Consider the following 19,610-nt stretch of genomic DNA (forward strand, 5'->3'; position numbering starts at 1 on the left):
GCTACAGAGACAAAAATCGTGGTTCTTGTTTACCCAGAGCACTTTCTCCTTCCCTTCAGCCCTTCCTAAACACAAGTCCAAATGCACTGTTCTGGTCACCCCAGCTTGGTTGAAAGTCAACACTAGGCTTGAAAACTAAAAACTCTTGTGATTTCAGACTGCTGTTTCTTTCAAACTCCAGGGATGGTTCCATTTTCCTTTGGGCTGAAGATTTTTATACCTCCAGCACTTGCTATGCTAAATTAAAAGTTCTGTCACTTTGGGTTGTTTTTTTTTTTTCTCTGAAAGGTGTGATGTAGTTCATCTTCAAGCCTTAGACTTCCAGCAGGAGTTAATCGACGGCAGTTGTACATCTGGGCTGTGCAGGCTAGAGTATCAGAGTAGACTCTTTAAGTTAAACTCCTCTGTGCATCTGCCCAAGAGACCTGGGCAATTCAGCCTGCCCACCTGGCAGCTCCGCACCCACAGCTCCTCCCGAGCCGAGTTCTGGGCCCGTGCGTCTGGCCACTCGCCGGGGGACACATCCCAGGGCTCATTGATTACGAACTACCTCGATGGTATATTGACAAATGCAGCAAGCAATGCAGAGTTACCAAAATCATTATTTAATAGTTCACTATAACTGTATCCTCTGTTGTGCACTTCGTACCAGCCCAAACCAAATCAATGAATCATGTTTGGATCTGAAAATGTTGTGTCTTTCCTGAACAAGCTTCATGTTTTACGGTACATAGATTGGTCACTGCGTACACTACGCTGATGGTAGTGAGCTGAAAACAAGTTTAATAACTCAGTCTACTAGGTATCTTACAAACCGTAAGGAAAACTTTATACAAGTTATATACAAACTGAAGACAAAATATCACTCCTAACTATTAGTCTATGTTATAAATTACGAGATTACAAATATTTATGTATTCTCTAGCAGCTGTACAGGTTGTCTACAAACTGTCAGAATAATATAGAAATATGTACAAGTATATGCAAATAGGGTTAACATTACCTGCTTCTTCAACTCTGTGGGTAGGCTGTCAGCAAGGTATGAAATAAGAAAATCTGTGTGATTTTAGCCTCCATGTGTGTACATAAATACATTTCTATATATACAGAGACACATAAAGACTAACATGCCCATTCCAAAACTTAGAACGTAACTATGTATAGTAAATCCTTCTTAAGGTATAAAAAAGTATCCTTCTGTCTTCATGCTCATCACTGTGTCTGCATTCATCTTCTGTAAGTGATGTTGTGTTGCTGGAGGATATTATATTTAGAAAATTAAATCTAAAATTTTGTTTCTGTTGCAATCTGTAGGAAATAAAAGGAAATAAATGTCACCTGTAAGGAATGTCCTCTGTAAGGAATAGCCAGGGTAGGTGCCCTCTGGTGAGTGACATGTAAGAATTTGCTCCTCTAAAGCGTTTGTGTGGGAAGACTGTGCTCTGACATTTTTTCTATATGGGGTTGCCGTGTGCTGGATACTGCCCTTCTCTTTAAGTCCGTGATGAAAGGCTGTGTGTGTCCTGTTCTTATCCCTGTCTCCAGACTCCCCTTCTGCCCAAGACATTTAGATAAATGCGACCAATACTGACATCTCTGCCACACGGACGTGCTACCAGTGAACTCCTCATGGGGGAACCGTGGTGGACGGGCGAGGAGACCAGGTGAGAGCCTGGTGAGATGGCCTTCGCCACCCTGCCTCTGCAGACTCTCAGTGCGCAAGGCAAGGCTGGCGAGCAGAGCCCCACGTGTCTTACTCCTATAAGGCTTTGCCTTAAGTCAAATCCCATTAATAAGCTGTCTGGATGCTTTCTGCTCTGGGCTGACACAAGAGCTCAGGGATGAAGACGTTTTTGTTTTCTGACCTAGCAGTTCCCATGAGCGGCTTTTGGGGCTGCGTTTCCTACAGCTGGAGTGCCGCTACTGGAGACAGGGCTCTTACCGCGCACTCCCGGCTGCGCAGTCCTTTGCTGGGGATGACACAGTCGTTGCTGCTCCCCTTCTCCTGCAATGAACACAAGAAGTTGTGGATTAAGAAATGGATTGCTTCTTTTTTTCCTTTTTCACATTGAAGCAGGTCTTGCTTTTTAAATCTCTGGAACATGCTTGGGAAGTTGACCTGGAAGGAAGGAAGCTCTCACTTGTCAGCCCTTTATGGCCCCCACCAGGTCTTCAGGTCAGCGCAGCAGAGCTGGGCCAGTTCAACTAAGTGGATTAGACAGTTTCCAGGTGAGTGGCATTCTGGGTTTAGTACTTCTAAACAGATTTAACATATGCGGGATCCTTTCTTGCTCTTCATTTAAGAACTCCCAGAAAGGCCAACACCAAATTTGACTGTACTAATTTATCTGCACTACTTTAGCACTCCCTTTGAAGGCAGACAAGCCTGGGAAGCCTACGTGCAAGCAGCATCAAATCTGCCTTGCAAGAGCCGCTGCAGCGTATGCAGCAGTCCCCGTCGGATGGGTGACGACAGAGGATTGCCGATGGATGGGCCGGGATTTTGCCCCCGCACCACACTCTTCCCAAGGAGGTGGCTTCAAGTGAAGTCCATGGCCAGGCCAGTCTCCAGTGAGAATTATTCACTCCTTTCACTAGGTTTGCCAGGCACCTGGACCAGGGACCACTCTTACTCTCCAAATTTATTGGAGACCAACTGAGCTTTAATCATTAACTTTTTTAATGTAGACATGGTATAGAGCACATGGCTAGCTATGCAGAGCACGCTTGGGTGCCTGTGAGTAATGTAAAGGCACTAAAGTAGCGAAAGATGAAAACTGTAGTGTTACCTCAGCGAGCTTTAATTTGGGGGAGCTCGCTATGTCCTTCTTCAGCAAAATGTGTAAAACTGCATCATGAATGGTGAGGAAAAACATGGATGGCTTGATCTCCTCGTCAAAAAATGCACATCTCTCCAGTTTGTCCAGGAAGCCCTCTGTGGGGGAACAAAAACAAAGCACAAAGTGACCTGCGGGCCTTGAAAATGAAGAAAAACGAATCCACTGAGTGAACACAGGAATTCTGGTATACTGCACTGTTTTATTTATTAGAGCAGATGGGTTCCTCTTTACTGATGGGGAGAGGATGGGATGTAAATGCCCATCAGTACTGCCCTGCTCGATGCCAGGCAGAAGAGAATTTGAGCCCCGTTTCTTATTTAATGCTTAATCCAGGCTGCCCGATAGCGGGTCCCACAGCCCAGAGCAGTACAGCACAGCCGTGGCCACAGGTAAAATGAGCCATCATGCATGGTCCCAGCCTGCTGGGGACAGCATGGGAGGGATGACGCATCCACTCAGCTGGATCTGTTCGCTATCCAAGACTGGAAGGTAAAACTGGGGTGATCCTCCGCAGTCGTGCTCAGTGGTGGACGGGGAAGGCAGATGGGACGAGGCATCCGCGGTGATGCTGACAGAAAGGCAAGAACTCACCATGTGCCCCTGCAATGTAAATGTCAATGTTGATCCGGACAAATTCTTTCAAAGTCTGTTAAACCAGAAAGAAGCACCATTTAGATGTTGCTGGTTTTGCTGATAACAGCCATTATGGTGATTAGCCACAGCAAATAAACAAACCACTTTAAGATATTTAAGATCAATGATGGTAAGCAGCTCTAAACTCAAACTCCGCTGCACCTAGAGGCAGGATGGTCTCTTCACATGGCAGTGGACTGGGATGACCGATCCTTTTAAAAAGGGCAGTATTAAATACATTTAGCCCACAGTGAAAAAGATATTATTTCATAAATTATATGGCTTTATTGTACCTACTTGACACATGATGAGACTAAGACTCCAAAATGTTCTGGGGAGATTTTTACCACTGGGAATTTGAGCAGAACTACAGTTTCCACTGACATGGCGGGTGTTTTGTTCCTATGGAAATAGATTTACACACCTATGTGGCTCTAGATACTTAACTTTAGCTACCACTGTTTGAAAATGTTGTTCCTACTGCTTTGTTCAAGTTCATCCTGGGAAGCGAGAGCAGGAGCAGAAATGAAACTCCAATGCTCCAACTCCCAGCCTGGTGTTTAAAGCCGTAATTCTTATCTTCATTTCTGTAAAGCTTCCCAAAATCTTACCAGGTGAAGAAAGGGTGCCACAGCCAACACTCTAATTCCAAGAAAATTTAAGTTGATTATTTAATCCATTTCCTAAACATTTTCTGTGGAAAATGTTCATTAAAATTCACATAAACTCAAAGGTTGCCGCTGACTTTCCAGTCCATATAGCAATACCTTTAAGAAGCAGGCTAGAAACACAGAATAGAATCACAGAATGGTTTGGGTTGGAAGGGACCTTTAAAGATCATCTGGTCCAACTCCCCTGCTGTGGGCGGGTACATCTTCAACTAGATCAATTTGCTCAAAGCCCAACCCAGCCTGACCTTGAACACTTCCAACGATGGGGCATCCACAGCTTCTCTGGGCAACCTTCTTCCAGTGCCTCGCCACCCTCATTGTAAAGAATTTATTTCTTATATCTAATCTAAATCTACCCTCTTTCAGTTGAAACCTGTTGCCCCTTGTCCTGTCACTAGAGGCCTTGGTAAAAAGTCTCTCTCCTCCTTTCTGAAAGGAGGTTGTAGCGAGGTGGGGGTTGGTCTCTTCTTCCAAGTAACAAGCGATAGGATGAGAGGAAATGGCCTCAAATTGCACCAGGGGAGGTTTAGATTGGCTATTAGGAAAAATTTCTTCACTGAAAGGGTTGTCAAGCCTTGGAACAGGCTGCCCAGGGAAGTGGTTGAGTCACCATCCCTGGAAGTATTTAAAAGACGTGTAGATGAGGCGCTTAGGGACATGGTTTAGTGGGCACAGTGGGGTTGGGTTCAGCGTGGGACTCAATGATCTTAGAGGTCTTTTCCAACCTTAATGATTCTATGATTCTTATAAGCCCCCTTCAAGTACTGATAGGCCATAATAAGGTGTCCCCAAAGCCTGCTCTTCTCCAGACTAAACAACCCCAACTCTCTGAAGCCTTTTGTCATAGGAGAGGTGTTCCAGCCCTCTGACCATTTTTCTGTCCCTCCTCTGGAACTGCTGCAACAGGTCCATGTCTTTCTTGCGCTGAGGACCCCAGAGCTGGATGCAGTACTCCAGGTGGAGTCTCACCAGAGCAGAGTAGAGGGGCAGAGTCACCTCCCTCTACCTGCTGGCCACGCTGTTTTTTGATGAAGCCAAGGATACAGTTGGCTTTCTGGGCTGCAAGCACACATTGCCAGCTCATGTCCAATTTTTCATCCACCGGTATCCCCAACCTTCTCTGCAGGGCTGCTCTCAATCCCTTCATCCCCCAGCCTGTACTGATACTGGATTGCTCCGACCCAGGTGCAGGACCTTGCACTTGGTCTTGTTGAACTTCATTAGGTTCACATGGGCCCACTCCTCAAGCCTGTCAAGGTCCCTCTGGGTGCCATCCCTTCCCTCAAGCGTACCCCTCAAGTGTAACTGCATTCATATGTTTTTCTTTCATATGATCACTGTTGGCCTTGTGAATTAGAATTACCTTTTGGAAGACTCTCATGGCAGAAGAATCAAGGAATGACACTGCTGAGAAATCCAGAACGATGCTGTGGATGTCCACCCGGGGCACAGTGATGCCGGGGGGGAGGTCAGCACCCCAGTTGATCTGAATGGGCAAGTCTGTCATGTTGGTGGGCTGGTCCAGCTCCTCTATGCTGTTGTTGTCTAATTCTTCTTCTGACTCGTGTGTATGGTTAGCCATGCAAATCAATCCTTTCTGTGTTGACAGAAAAAAGTGTCGTAATTAATACTTCTTTTTAAGACCCAACCAGGGCAGTAGCGCATCTTACGTAAGGGCAATAGCAGTGGCAATGCAAAGCTGATGTATCCATGAGATGGAGCAGGACCCACCTGCACTTTACACTAGAAAAAGTTCTGCCACTCCCTCATCTGGAGGAGATTGGAAATGTTGGCTTTCCTCTCATCAATCATTTAATCATCATCACCATAATCAGTTAATGATGGCCTTTTATTGTGCCCTGAAGTGAACAAAAAGCATGCAGGATTTGGGCTGAGAGAAAACCAGCTTTATCCTATCATCAATGCAGCATGAACATCACCTCTGTGGGGTCTGATCTTGCCATTTGATGCCAAACAAAGCTCCGAACAAAGTGGGGACATACAAGCTCTGCCCATAGTAAAACTATAGGTCTCTTACGGTAAGAGCCATTTAAAATCTTATTTTTGAAATGTCAAAAATTATGTCATGAAGTGGCAACTTGGGGAATAGCATATCTAATTAGGACAGGAGGCTGTGAGGCAGTTCTCTGCCACTTCAAGCCAGGGAGCTGCTTGCTTAACCCTCCGGGGTGGAGCGGCCTTACATACAGGCGTCACTTGCAGCTCTCCTTTCTTCAGCATCTTTCTGATCTTCCTTAGAGCTTTATTGCGTTTCCTCAGGACTCTCAGTGGGTTGAAGCCGACCTGCAGAAACAGCACTTTGAGTAATTAAAAAAACCCCAAACCCAGTGACACCAGGGGAAGGACACAGCATCTATGCAGCTTTTCTTTAGTTATGATGAGCATGGTTTGGACTTGATGTTGCCTACCACTTTTCACCGATTCAAGAAAGGGCTCTTTTTCCTGGTTGGGAAGACCTCTACAGGTATGACTACAAACCAGGCAGGCCCATCTGTGCTAGCTTTAGGACACGAGCATGGACAGCATTAGAGCAGTGACGATGCTGTAGCACAGGCCAGTAACTCCAGCAGGCTGGTACAGTGCTGGCTAGCCCAGAGCTTGTCTTACTCATCTTTGTTGTGAGACGGCCACCCAGGCTACCGAGATCAGAGAGCTCACAGGCTGTATCTGCTCTGTGCCACCTGACTGCAGTGTGGGTCCTATACACGTCGTTTTGTTTTCTTGAAGAAGAAAACCAAAGTTAATCATGCTGGCTGTGTACGCCTCTTGAACTTGTTAGCTGGTTTTAACAAAATAGGATGGCAGGTAAATTAGGCTAATAAGAGTTACAAAAATGCTAAATTCCTGCGGGTCTTCTGACTCGTCTACCTAGTGGGTGGAGGAAAGAGGTGTTAGAAGTGCCCGCATTTGTAAAGGAAGAGAGTGGTATAAGCATCTGCACCCACAGAAAAAACCCTTCAGGCTCTTCTGAGGAGAAAGCCAAGCACGTGGAGACCCAAACGTGCCGGATTCCCTGGTTCCTCTGCCAGTTTCAGTCCCTCATGGGAACAATGAACTGCTCATTACCAATGCTCAGGGTAGCCACTGCTTGCTGACGCCCCCTTAAGAGCAGCAGGAAGGGGAGGTTATGGGTGCAAGTTCGGTTCAGTCTGGGGGTGGTGGGCCTCGCTGGCATGGTGAGGACTCAGGGGTCCTGGCTCTCTATGCTGGTTACAGAAAGACTGGCTGCCCTTGCCCAGTTTGTCATGGAAGAAATTAAGACCTCTTTGATAGTGTGATTTCATTCAGCTTTTCTTCTGACTGTTGAGGTTACGTTCTTTGGGGTAAGATGAGTAAGCTAGCATTTATGGGGAGTAAATAATATAAATGTTAGTAAAATAAAATAATATCCCTTTATATTATCTATTTGCAGTACTTTTTTCTAAAGAACTTAAAATATATGTATGTACATTGTTATGGTATAAGTTCAGCATGAGTCAGGCTGTTCTCTTTCTCAGAGGTATGTGCATATATATGGGATTACAGTAGCAGAAACAATATTTTAATAATTCATGAAAAATTCATCTTTGAACTGTGGACTGACTGCATATATAGTAATTATTTGGAAATTGTATTCACCCTTAATGTGTCATGCAATTCATATGTTCAGAATGACAGCCCTAGACACTTACAGCAGTGATGAGTTTCTCTCTGAAGAATTCAATATTAGCGAAGAAGATAGGAGATGAGCATCTGAAAATCTTCACTCCCTCTGGCTCATAGATCTGTACAGTGAAGCAAAAGTGTCAGTAACAACGTCTGCTATAGAAACACAAATGCAGCAGGTAATAAAAGAAACATTTCTTACGTCAGTGTAATCCTTCCTGTTTCTGTAGATGTTACTTCTCCCAACATTAACCAAAACGGTGCAGCTTGGACTGCGAACAAACACACACACACAATTATTTGTAGCCCATACCGAAACCTGGAGGAAGGGAAGGATCAGGGAAAGCAACCTGAGCTGCGGTGGTAGACTGAAGCTGGACCCCACAACCGAGGGTTTACGCCCGTAAAAGATTTTTCCATACACAGGTGCTGGACTGACCGACACATGGGGCTGTTGGCCTTCTCTGTACAGGGGGAGTTAATTTATAACAGGAGGCTCTGAGATGTCATCGCGTCCAACGAGTACTCACATCTGGGAGCGGATCACCACGGTCAGCAGCTGGAATGCCACGGCGGTTGCTAGCCCAATATCCAGGCCAAGAAAAACGGCAGCTAAGAAAGACACCACCCATATAACCTGTAACGAGCAGGTGGACGGCAGCAGTTACGAGCGTGTCAAGGACCTGGGTCGTGAGCCCAGGGTGGGAGCAGCAACAGATCTCAGATCTGATCCAGGCTGTCCATCTGCCTTTGGTGAGGGGTTTCATGTTTCCTAGTTTTTTTTCTTGTAAAACAGGGCCAGACTCACCGACTAGCACCAGGGAGTGTTTCTAGGGATAACAATTTCTGTACAATAAAGGCTCAGAATAATAGAAGTGTGGGTATTCTATAGGTGGTTCACTAAATGCTCAATAAAAATCCAGCAGAAAGGCACGGTTACAAGTAAATCAGGATCCAGGTAAAGCTGAGAGTTGTAAATGTGCTTTGGGTATCAAAAGAGGCAAATGTAGGTGCTGTGAATGTATGTGACTGATAAGCACAAGCAACTAGATAATACTGAGTATTTTTTAATCACAGATCTCAAAGCATTTTCATGTGGTAAATAACTGTTTGGTTGCTGGGAAAAATGAGGCCTGGAACCATTTGGGAACACAAGGAATTGGCCGATGAGGAACCAAGAGCCCAAATTTTCTGAGTGTTGGAGGTAAGCAGTCCTGCCCGCCAGCCACAAGCTTTGCCATTTAAAGTAAACTCTTCAAGCCATGGTCATCACTTGTTTTGTGTGTAACCTCCACCCAACGAGCTGCGTGAGTGTGAGAAAGTGTCCCTGAATGTGTAGCCAGTGCAGCGGGTATTTAGACATTTTCTGTAACTTCTTTCTGTATTTGATTTGTATAATAAACTGTATTTTAATAGATTTTGATGAAATTGATGAAAATCAACATCACCAAGAAATGTTAGGAGTGAGAATTGACTCAAAATAGGTGGGACAAAATGGAAAACATGAGCAAGGGTTATAAGAGTAAAAAAGGCCTGCCAGTATTGTACTTTCCATTTAGTGAAGTAAGGCAGGTATAAAAATAAAGATACCTGTAAGCAAATTTGCATAATAATTACTTTCTCCAGACTGCTTCATTCCTGAATGCTTGTGAGACTCAACTTACACAGTCATACTTGTCCTTCCTCCATAGGACGCCTACTTCCTTGAACTGCATGAGCATTCCTTTCAAGTTGCCAAGAGCCAAAGATGCAAGGACTGACTGTTAAAAAGACCAAAATACATGTTGAATTTTAAAGCAAGAAAAGCAAATGTTGAACATTAAGACTTAGCAGGTCGTACAAAGTGCAGCAGAAAGGCCAGGCAGCTCCTCACGGTGTGTCGCTGCTGGGAGTCGGGATGCCCTATCCATGGCACTGGAACCTCCCTAGCCATGGTGCAGCAGAGGCATCTGATTTGAGGCTGCAAATCCCACTTATTTTTGGCACCTGAAAGCTGGTGCTGTGGTGTTTGGTGTTTGGGCACTTGCGTTCCCTTTGAGGGACCAGATGTAGTGGTCCTCTCTGTCATGGTCTGGGAAGAAGAACCAAGCTTTGCAAAATCCTGTTTGGCTCCCACTGAAGCCTATGGACATTCCCAGTGACTCCTAGAGCAGCCGTGTCTTTGGCAAGCAGGAGGAAGCACTAGGTGAAAGCAATGAATACCTTCTGTAATGGTGCCAGGAGAAACCCAATGGCCAAGATCACAATCAAGACGATGACAGCTGAGATAATGCCGGCAATCTGCATGAGAGAACAATTCCACCATGAATAAGTGCCCGAAGGCATTATGGTCATCCAGGAAAAAAGAGAGAGCTTTCTTGCATTAAACGCCATCATGATCTGTTTTCTATACCTGTGTTTTGCCTCCTGTGCTCTCCTGCACACCTGATCTTGTCAGAGCAGTGCTGGCGGCAAATCCTTTGAATGATCCACCAACTATATTACCCAGTCCAAAAGCAATTAGTTCCTGAAATAAAAACGAAAGAGATATTCTTCTTCACAATAGTTCATGACAGTTATTCACATGGCAAACTATTCCTAAAATGACTTATTTCCTGTTGACAAATGCACTGTATTGACTTCTGTGTTATCCACCTACCTGGTTGCCGTCTACTGGGTAGTCATGCTTAATGGAATACACTTTAGCCACGGAGAAGGCTACTGCAAACCCAACGATTGCGATGGAAATGCTGTCGCCGATACACTTTTGGAGGACACCGATATCAGGTGCAACAGGTGCTTGAAATCTGAAAGACAAAAAACTTTATTCGTTAAGGATATGCCCAAGGAGACAAGCTGTCAAGCAAGTGAGCAAGGCAATGGTCCAGCCGAGCACTTTGGTGAGGTGTAACACATAATTGCAGATCTAAATCCTGTAAAACTTTAGGGAATCCTTGATTGGGACAGGGACTCTGTTTATCCGCACTGGTCTCAGTTTGTATCTCAGCAGATTCATTTACTTGGCCAGGACCAGCCACAGCTTATTTTATTTGAGGTGCATGCACCTCTACTTATGCATGGATGTAAGATCTGACGTGGCGCTGGGGCCCTTGTACAGGCAATTTGCACACAGAAGGATTTCACTTAATTGTGACCAAAAAAAAAATTCCTTCATGATTCAGTGAAGCACTTCAGACAGCTAAACAAATATTTACTGACTCAGGTAATATTGACTAGTCTCTCGGGCTATCTGCTAGATGCTTTAGCTTTACCATTTCCTGCTCCTTTGATCAGGGGCTTTTGCAGATCCTAGGGAGAATTCCTCTCTGGGCTTTTTTTTCCCCCCAGTGACCTGAAATCTGAAGAACGGAGACTCTTGAGCAGAAATAGCTGTTCCTCTGCAAAATTCACTAACACCTCTGGGGCTACAAGTGGCAATCGAGAGTGCCCCAGTCAGTAATAGGCTGCACTCTGCTGTCCTATTTAGTAAAGTCTTCCTCCCTCTTTTTAACTTAATGTGTGCCTATTAATTCTTTAGGCCAAAATTCTGGCATAGCTGGATATACTCTATATATGAATATATATTCTCTGTATGGATATTCTCCTGGAAGAGCAGATGTTGAAGTCTCCTGAGAATAACGGTGCCTGGGGAGATGCTGGCGGCTGGCCAGAGGGGTCCGGGCGGGAGGACTGCATGGTGTCGTGGTGGCTTCCCAGGGCTGGTGGTGGCTGCAGAACCGTGCAGGCACTTCGAGGGAAACGAAGGGGTTCAGGAGTGAGTAGTTCAGTAAAAGGGACAAATATTAACCTCCTGCTCAACAGCTGTCTTAGAAAATGAAGCATGCAATTATTTCATGTCACAGTGTATTCTTTGTTGTGTAGATCTGCTCTAGTGAGTAATTATCTATTGCAAGTGTGTCCTCATGTTGTTGAGAGTGAAATGTTTATTTACCTACCGAAAGAAGATGAAGCAGATGATTTTAATCAAAAAGCAGAGCTGAACCAATTTAGCATTGACAAACTGGAGAGAACTTTTTGCTCCACTGGTGAATTTTAAGCAAATCACTTACCCTTCCTCTAGTTTTCCGACAACAGCTACATTAAATTTTTCTTCAAAGTTAACGAAATAGGAAATCAGTGCTGCTAAGACTGTCTGAAAGATAATAAACCCCACCTTTATTAGGCACATTCAAGCAAGAGTATGAAGAAACTATTAAAAAGCATTTCCTTCCCTCTCCCACATGTCCTCCAGTCTCATCGCTAGTGGCAGAATTATGCCCCAAGTCTGCACATCCCTTTGCTGTTCAGATGTCATTCCTGAACCACCTTACAGGTATGGGTTTATGTTCATATATCACATGGAGAATATATCAGAATATCTCACAGAACATCCCACCCAAAACCAGGTGTTTTCTAACAGGGTGCTGTAGTAACTCTGGGGGAAAACAAGCACCGCCTGCATCTATAGCAACATCCTCCCGGACTTTAGGAGCTTGCTGCCCGCGTGAGGCTTCCCCCACTCCGCTGCTGCTCGGGGCGGGGGCAAAACCCTCTGCTGCTGGAAGGCAAAACTGTCTTGTGCGCAGCCACGGACGGCCAGGACTTCAGTGGCTGCTTGCAGGTATGGTGCAGAGGGGCCCAGCTGCCTGGTGTCGGAGCCAATTTCGTCCAAGGAAGAAATTCATAATTTATAACATCTTACTCACTACAGATGTATTCAGTTAAGAACAGCTAAGTAGAGGTAAAACATCTCACAATAGCTCATGAATGTTGTCAATTTTTCCTTATAGGTAAAATGATAACCCATCATTTAATGCAAAACAGGAGAAGAAATGGTTAAAAGGCTGCTTCCCGTGTCACTATAGTGATGGAGCAATTGCAAAATCAAAGAGAAGTGACTGTTACCACAAGGAGTTCGATCGGGATGGGAGTTGGTAGCTTTGCTTTGTATCGATCATTCATTTCTTTCACCACGAACACGATAAGCAAGACAACAAGGCTTGTGACAAGGTCAGCGATGTTTGTTTTTGTGATCTGGCTGAAAATGCTCTCCAGAGTCTGCAAAATCAGGAAGAAACATGTGATGCTTTACAAATAGTAGCGCCCTGGCACAGTAGCACTACCCCTTCCAGAAGGACCTGTATCTGAATTGTTCTGAGGGTTACAGCAGTTGGGATTTGTTCTCTGTGGCATGATGTGGATTGCCAGCCCCAATGAATGTGCATGTGCATCATCCAAACAACGAAAGCATCCGTGAAGGACCCTTTCCACTGGCTCTTGACCCTCTCCTCCTGGCTTCCCCCTGAGGGAGGGTCGGAGCAACACGCATGTGTGCGATAGGAAACGTGAGCAATGGGAATTACTGAGCAGGTGCCTCTCTCCACTCCTTCTTCCTGTCCTTCTCCTTCCTCCTTTCTCATCCAACAGCTCTCGCTGAGTCATATCCACATGAAATATATATAATATCAGCCCAGTAAAAATGAATAATTAAATGCCTGAGGCAAAGTTGAATGCTTAATTAAAATACGCTAACACACTAATTAGCCCAATGGGGTGTAACTTGGTGTTTGGTAATAAATTTAAAGGTTGGTCATATACTAATAACATATCTCTCATATTTTTCTCTTGTGTTTCCTCCTGCTTGACTATTTTTATGCTGAGTTCTGTTATTACTGCCTTGTGATATACAGTCAGATATACATCATGGGTTTCAATAGCATTAGCAAATAACGAACACTTAGCACTTACATAGACGATGCCAAACGGCTTATTAAATCCAGGGACAGGTAGTTGAAGCATGAATTTTAGCTGAGATACCAGAACATGGATAGCCGCAGCAGTTGTGAAACCACTGATTAATGATTGTGATAGATAAATAACAATGAATCCAAACTGGAGAATTCCCAGAAGCAACTGAAATGCAAAATGACCGTATGTCAGTGGGATTCATTCATGCTTTTAAGCAAGCTCTGCAACAAAGAGAACCATATTTAATGGAAACGAAGATTTTCACCTAATCCCACACATCCAGTGCTTATGGAAAATACTGTCACCAGACTTGCAATAAAAGTCGAGATTTAGCAACAAGGGGCATAAGACTAATAGAAGTCATTGCTAGAGGAGTTAAAACCTATTCTTATTTTATAGCTAAAATAAACATCCTTAGTCTTAGGGTTTTCGGTACCCGTCTTTTTACATGGTACCAGTGTTTTATGAAGTACAAACATGTTAATATATTAGGAAGGAAGGAACTGTAGGAATTCTATATTAGGAAGGAAGGAGGAATTTTTTTTTCTGAAAAGAAAAATCCAAATACTTTACTGTTATGAGATAGGGCTTTCATTCCCCTCGGTGTGTCTGCATCATTCACATTACTCTCACAACTACTTTTTTCCTATCCAGCAGATTGGTTTTTGCTGTAGGTGGGGTGCAGCTGTGTGGGCTGTAGGCTGAGGTCTGGGTGAAACCAGGGATTTCACAGCATGAATCAGTGCCTGGTCGCTGGAGGGGGGTGGATGTCTCCTAATCAGTGAGCCAAGGTCAGTCACGTGGGAAGGGGAAGGGAATTACTTTCGTGACTACTCCAGCAGAAGCCAAAGGGGAAGGCCAGTCCACCAGCCATCTATTCATATAAGTGCATATAGATGCGTGTGGGCACACACACATATGTTTACCAACCTGAAAAACCCCAGAAAGGAAGGTTACAGATGCAGCTACCATCACCCTCTCTTCATTTATCGCTGAGATATTCGTGGAAGTGCCATTTCCAGCACTGTCATCGGGGACCAGCCTGATGACAGTTCCTCCCACCATCAGGCTCAGGACGGGGAAGGGACCTGAGCAGCACAAGGTGTTTGTTAGACCTGAGAGGGCAGCGTGTACTTCTTCACCAGCGATGAGGGCGGTCGGTGTGCCTGAACTTACCCACTGAGATATGTCTAGATGTGCCAAAGATAAAATAGACCAGAACGGGGAAAAATGCTGCATAGAGTCCATAACCAGGAGGGATGTTCACCAGCAAAGCAAAGGCGAGACCTGCGAGGACAGAGACCCAGGGAAGGTGGTGTGTGTGTGTTACAGGCTGAGGCCAGCAGTCCCTTTGCACCTCCTCGCAGGCTCTGTCAGAGCACACGTTGCCCGGAGGTACCTTGCAGGACAGCCACGAGCCCCGTGTTGATGCCGGAGACAATGTCACTCAGGATCCACTCCCTGAAGCGGTACGCTGGCAGCCATGAGACAATGGGAAACAAACCCAAGGCAATTTTTTTGACCCTTTGTGGGGAGCAGCTGTAAAGACACAAGAGGACTGAGCTCTGTCAGTGAACGGCTCAGCTGGGTCGCAGCCTGTCTTTGGAGGGGAAAAGAAGGGGAAAGGATTCACGTTCAGGCTGCCAGAGGTCAAAATCTTACACAGACACAGCCCTGATCAAACTGCTCTGCCACCTGTGCTTCAAGGAGGACCCGGTGGCCTCCAGAGGTCCCTTCCAATCAAACTTTTCATAGAATCATAGAATCATAGAATAGTTTGGGTTGGAAGGGACCTTTAAAGGTCATCTAGTCCAACCCCCCTGCTGTGGGCAGGGACATCTTCAACTAGATCAGGTTGCTCAGAGCCCCGTCCAACCTGACCTTGAATGTTTCCAGGGATGGGGCATCTACTGCCCCTCTGGGCAACCTGTTCCAGTGTTTCACCACCCTCGTTGTAAAAAATTTCTTCCTTATATCTAGTTGGAATCTACCCTCTTTTGGTTTAAAACCATTTTCCCCTGTCCTATTGCAACAGGCCCTGCTAAAAAGTCTGTCCCCATCTTTCTTACAAGCCCCCTTTAAGTATTGAAAGGCCACAATAAGGTGTCCCTGGAGTCTGTGCTGCCAAGGGCCCCAAAAAAGAGAAGCTGCCTGGGATACAACTGTAGGAAGACTTTTAAGGGTAATAGCAGCTAAAATTCTTTAGAAAAATCTGACATTGCATTTGGTTAATGAGTTTTCATTTGCTTTGTTGGAATCTGAGGTGGAAGTTGTCAGGATGGAATTCATGCTGTCTGAGAGCGGCAGTTCGGGCTGTTTCTTAGATCCATATTTTAAAAAAAGAAAAAAATCTCCTTACCGAAAATATAGTTTCAGGTGATCCCAAAAGGTTTTATGGTATCTGTGCAATTTCTCATGCTCTTCATTGAACAAATTCTCCGAGTACACAGGTCTGGCTACAACATAGTGGTTGCCCACAGGTTCAACCATTTCTCCTGAAATGTCAGGTGAGGATGGCGACTCGTGTGTGCTTCTCTCTGGCCTTAGTCACTTAAAAACCTGAAACGAAGAATGGGGTTAGCTCCTTATGTACTGTGGGGTGGGTAGCCGTAGCATAGATGAGTGAACTCCAAACTGAGCGTTACCACCTTTGAAGATCAAAAGAGAGATGGTTGAGACACCCGCTTCACTTTGCCAAGGTGATCTCCTGCCCTCCTCCTCCTCCCACTGCAGGGCAGTGTTTCGCTGGAGCATGAAGTATTTCTCTCTAAAGATGCAGCCAAAAAGCGGACAAGATGGATTTTGAGTTAATTTATCTCTGAGTCAGCCATCTACAACCAAAAACTGCCTCCCTCAAGGGAGACTAATTCCTCTAAGAACAAACAAGCGGATCCCAAGTGGTTTCTCTTTGTGGCATCACCGGGAGGGCTGGCAGCTCGCCGGAGCCCACCGACACGTGAGAGGAAAGGCAGAGCCAAGGCAGGGCTCTCTTGGACTCGGAGACAGGGCTGAACCTTTTGGCTTGGGTCTGTGTGATGAGGAGGTTAGGCTCAGTAATAAAAAAGTGCAGTGTTGCTGCTTAAGTTATTTGTGGTTGCAATGTCTTACCTAAATACTATTTTCTGCCATGTCCCAACCCACATTCACATGTTTGTGTGGAATAGAAACTGTCCTCAGTCACTCCAGAAATGACCCTTGAAGCCCCGCATTACACATGAGAAGATTCAAGATTCGTTTCAGTCGATAACACTGGGTATTTTGCAGCAATTAATTGATGCTGTCACTGTGCTGCCCACTGCGCTGTTATGTTTCTCTCAATGCCTCACATTCTTCCCACGTTAAATTCACCTAAATAAATGTGTTATCTAAAAACATTTCTCTCTGCTGTAGCCATCATTAAATATTTAATACAGTACTAGTCCTAGACAGGAGCTGTGGGACTTGCTCTTGGTAGTCACAGTCGGAGTAGATGATCATTGTAGGTCCCTTCCAACTGAGCTCTGCTCTTCTCTTCTCTTCTCTTCTCTTCTCTTCTCTTCTCTTCTCTTCTCTTCTCTTCTCTCTTCTCTTCTCTTCTCTTCTCTTCTCTTCTGACTCAGAGGCGAAGACGTACTGTAGGATGCAAAAAGTCTTTTGCGACGCTGATAATAGTGTGTTTCTCTTCGTTTTCTCTCTCCTAGCTATTTCAAATGCTCCTTAGTGCCTTGGTGCTTGCTTGCTGGTGGTCTCATGAGAGATGCCCAACCAACATTAGTTGCTCACCCAGGTCTATCGCCTGATTCGCGCTGAAATAGCCTACATGCATTTCTAATTCAGACTTGTGTGTACTCAATATTTGGAGACATCACAGGACAGACTTTCAAGTGGCACAAAGCAGTTTTCATAGTTATGAACAGATGGAAAGCTTTTTATCTGTGACAATTTTGGCATTAAAATGTCAATCCCATCCTGAAACTTTGCTACAGCTCAGGGCCCATTATTGACCTATTTCAAGTGATTTCATTTTAGTTTCCACCTAGTTCATTCTGGGGAAATTCATGGATGTGTAGAAGTCCAAATAATGTCAGGTGAACCTCTTAGATATGCTGTTTTTGTTGATATACTATTTTTCCACAAAGGATTCACTATTTTGGCAATGGGTCAAACATTTTTACTCTCTGTTTTAACTTAAAAAAATTAGATCTGTAATACTTTCCAAAAGCTGCCGGGTAATTATTGTAACAGACTAATACTCAAAATCTAAGCTCATTCAAGACCCTGATCCAAAGTCAGATAAAATCATACTCCAATGTCCCTCCGTCTGTTGGGATCAGAGCTCCAAATCTCAGGCTGATGAAATTTCAGTGAAAAAATTGGTTAATTTAGTTCTTTCTCTGATAAATCTCAGTGTACATAGATTTGCAGGATGAAATTTTATCTATCAAAGATTCTAGAATTGCTCTGTTTCCTAGTCTGCCTATCAGTCTTTTAGACTTCATTTCACAGAGAGGAATATTGCCGAAAGCCCTGTTGAATAGTTTTGTTCATTACATTGTAGGGCACAAGATGTACTATTTGTACCCTTCGAAATGTTTATAAGCCATAAAAATAAAAGAAGTGCATGGGTTACTCTTTCATTTCCCCAGTGCCGCAGCTGCTGTAGCTTTTCTGAGTACTTTAGTTGTCACTCCTGCCCCTTGCCCAGCCTTTAGTCTTTCCTCAGGCCAAATTTAATGCCCCGATCTCAGGGAACGTACAATATGCCTCTTTACAACTCTCCCGACCTCCTTTGGTTTGTTAGCGGTGGTCTTGTTGAAGGTGTAAGTATTTCGCATGTGTTTTTTCCTTCCTGATTGGAACCCCGATTTACCAACTCTCCTCCGGGTTAGCTTTGGGTCGATGGCTTAGAGCTGCAGAAGGAGAGCTGGAGCCTCACTCGTGGGTCTCGTCAAGCTGAACCATGTGAGCATGAGTCTGCTTTAAAGACTGTGGTGCCACGTGGCATTACTCAAGTTAAGTTTAACCAAGCCAGCCTGAGCACCTGAAGTGTGGTGTAAGGTGCCTTCAACCTGTTTCCTGGCAGGTAAATGAGACCATACGGTGCGGCACCTTGCTGCAGCTAGATGACCAGTGCTGCAAGTCACCTGCTAGTTGAGCTTGTCTCGTCTCGTTCCCTCTTCCATGGGCTCTGTCAGCAGCTACCAGCTACCGTGACTTCAGCCAGTATTGCCTTCCTCTTGCTCACTCTCATTTTATTCCCATGTATGTTTAGAAAGATAAGATGCCCTCTATATAGGGATGCTTTTTCGGCTGTCAGCACCATTACTTATTTTAGATGTTTTAAAGAAAATGAGGATATAGTCATGAGTGCCAGCACAGTGGATGTTAACATCCTCCGCAAATACCCTAAAAGAGAGGTCCATACTGCAGTAACCCACACTGCCTTCCCAGAGAGCTCCCATCATTAAATCCTTGGACTCCTCGTGGGAGATGACCAATTAGCACAATTCTTCTGATGACTTCTGTACTATGTCCACCCACCCATGGGGAACAAGAGCGCAGACCAAGCTACACCACACAGCTATCGAGTGGCAACAACTTTCACTCGCTGTTGACCAAGACTAGGTCCGAAATGAAACCCCAGAGATAACATTCTGGTTCGGTTTTAGTCCTGATCCTGTTCTCATGGCCAGCAATTAACAGCATTACCATCTCTCACACGTAAAAAACTCCAAGTCCACTGCTAATCCCTCATGTTTGTGAACCTTTGGTAATGCATATTTTGATGTGTGTCATTTTGTTGAGGGGATTAGCAAGGGATACTTTTTTCCCCTTTATTAATTTATCCTAAATATTGACTAAGTAGTACACAAAAATCTGGTAACTTTAACTGAATAATTAAATATTAACACGCTTAACCCCACTTTTCAATCTGTGTATAGACACTCACAAACTCTATTCCTTTGCAATATAAACATTTGAAAAATACAAACAAATTCCACAAGAGAACCTTTTAAATTTTACAAGAAACACATCACATGACTAGAAGCATTTCATTTATAAGCATTACTTCACATATCCCATATCCAGACTG

At 44.6% G+C, this 19,610-nt stretch overlaps 1 protein-coding gene across 1 annotated transcript; it reads right to left on the reverse strand.

The window, feature by feature from the left end:
• Positions 1-1,177: 1,177 nt before the first annotated feature.
• Positions 1,178-16,027, reverse strand: SLC26A3 (solute carrier family 26 (anion exchanger), member 3). The gene is made up of 20 exons (XM_009584868.1): positions 15,897-16,027; positions 14,937-15,076; positions 14,714-14,824; positions 14,468-14,625; positions 13,538-13,702; positions 12,695-12,847; positions 11,860-11,942; positions 10,449-10,596; positions 10,203-10,316; positions 10,013-10,090; positions 9,475-9,570; positions 8,341-8,447; positions 8,013-8,082; positions 7,837-7,929; positions 6,353-6,448; positions 5,508-5,741; positions 3,432-3,486; positions 2,790-2,935; positions 1,943-2,005; positions 1,178-1,308 (listed from the first exon to the last, which is right to left on the reverse strand). The coding sequence occupies exons 1-20, from the start codon at positions 16,025-16,027 to the stop codon at positions 1,285-1,287; spliced, it is 2,265 nt and encodes a 754-aa protein (XP_009583163.1). The 3' UTR covers positions 1,178-1,284.
• Between the last annotated feature and the right edge of the window lie 3,583 nt (positions 16,028-19,610).

The sequence above is a fragment of the Fulmarus glacialis genome, unplaced genomic scaffold (assembly GCF_000690835.1).
Source record: "Fulmarus glacialis isolate BGI_N327 unplaced genomic scaffold, ASM69083v1 scaffold1469, whole genome shotgun sequence".
Classification (NCBI taxonomy): domain Eukaryota; kingdom Metazoa; phylum Chordata; class Aves; order Procellariiformes; family Procellariidae; genus Fulmarus; species Fulmarus glacialis.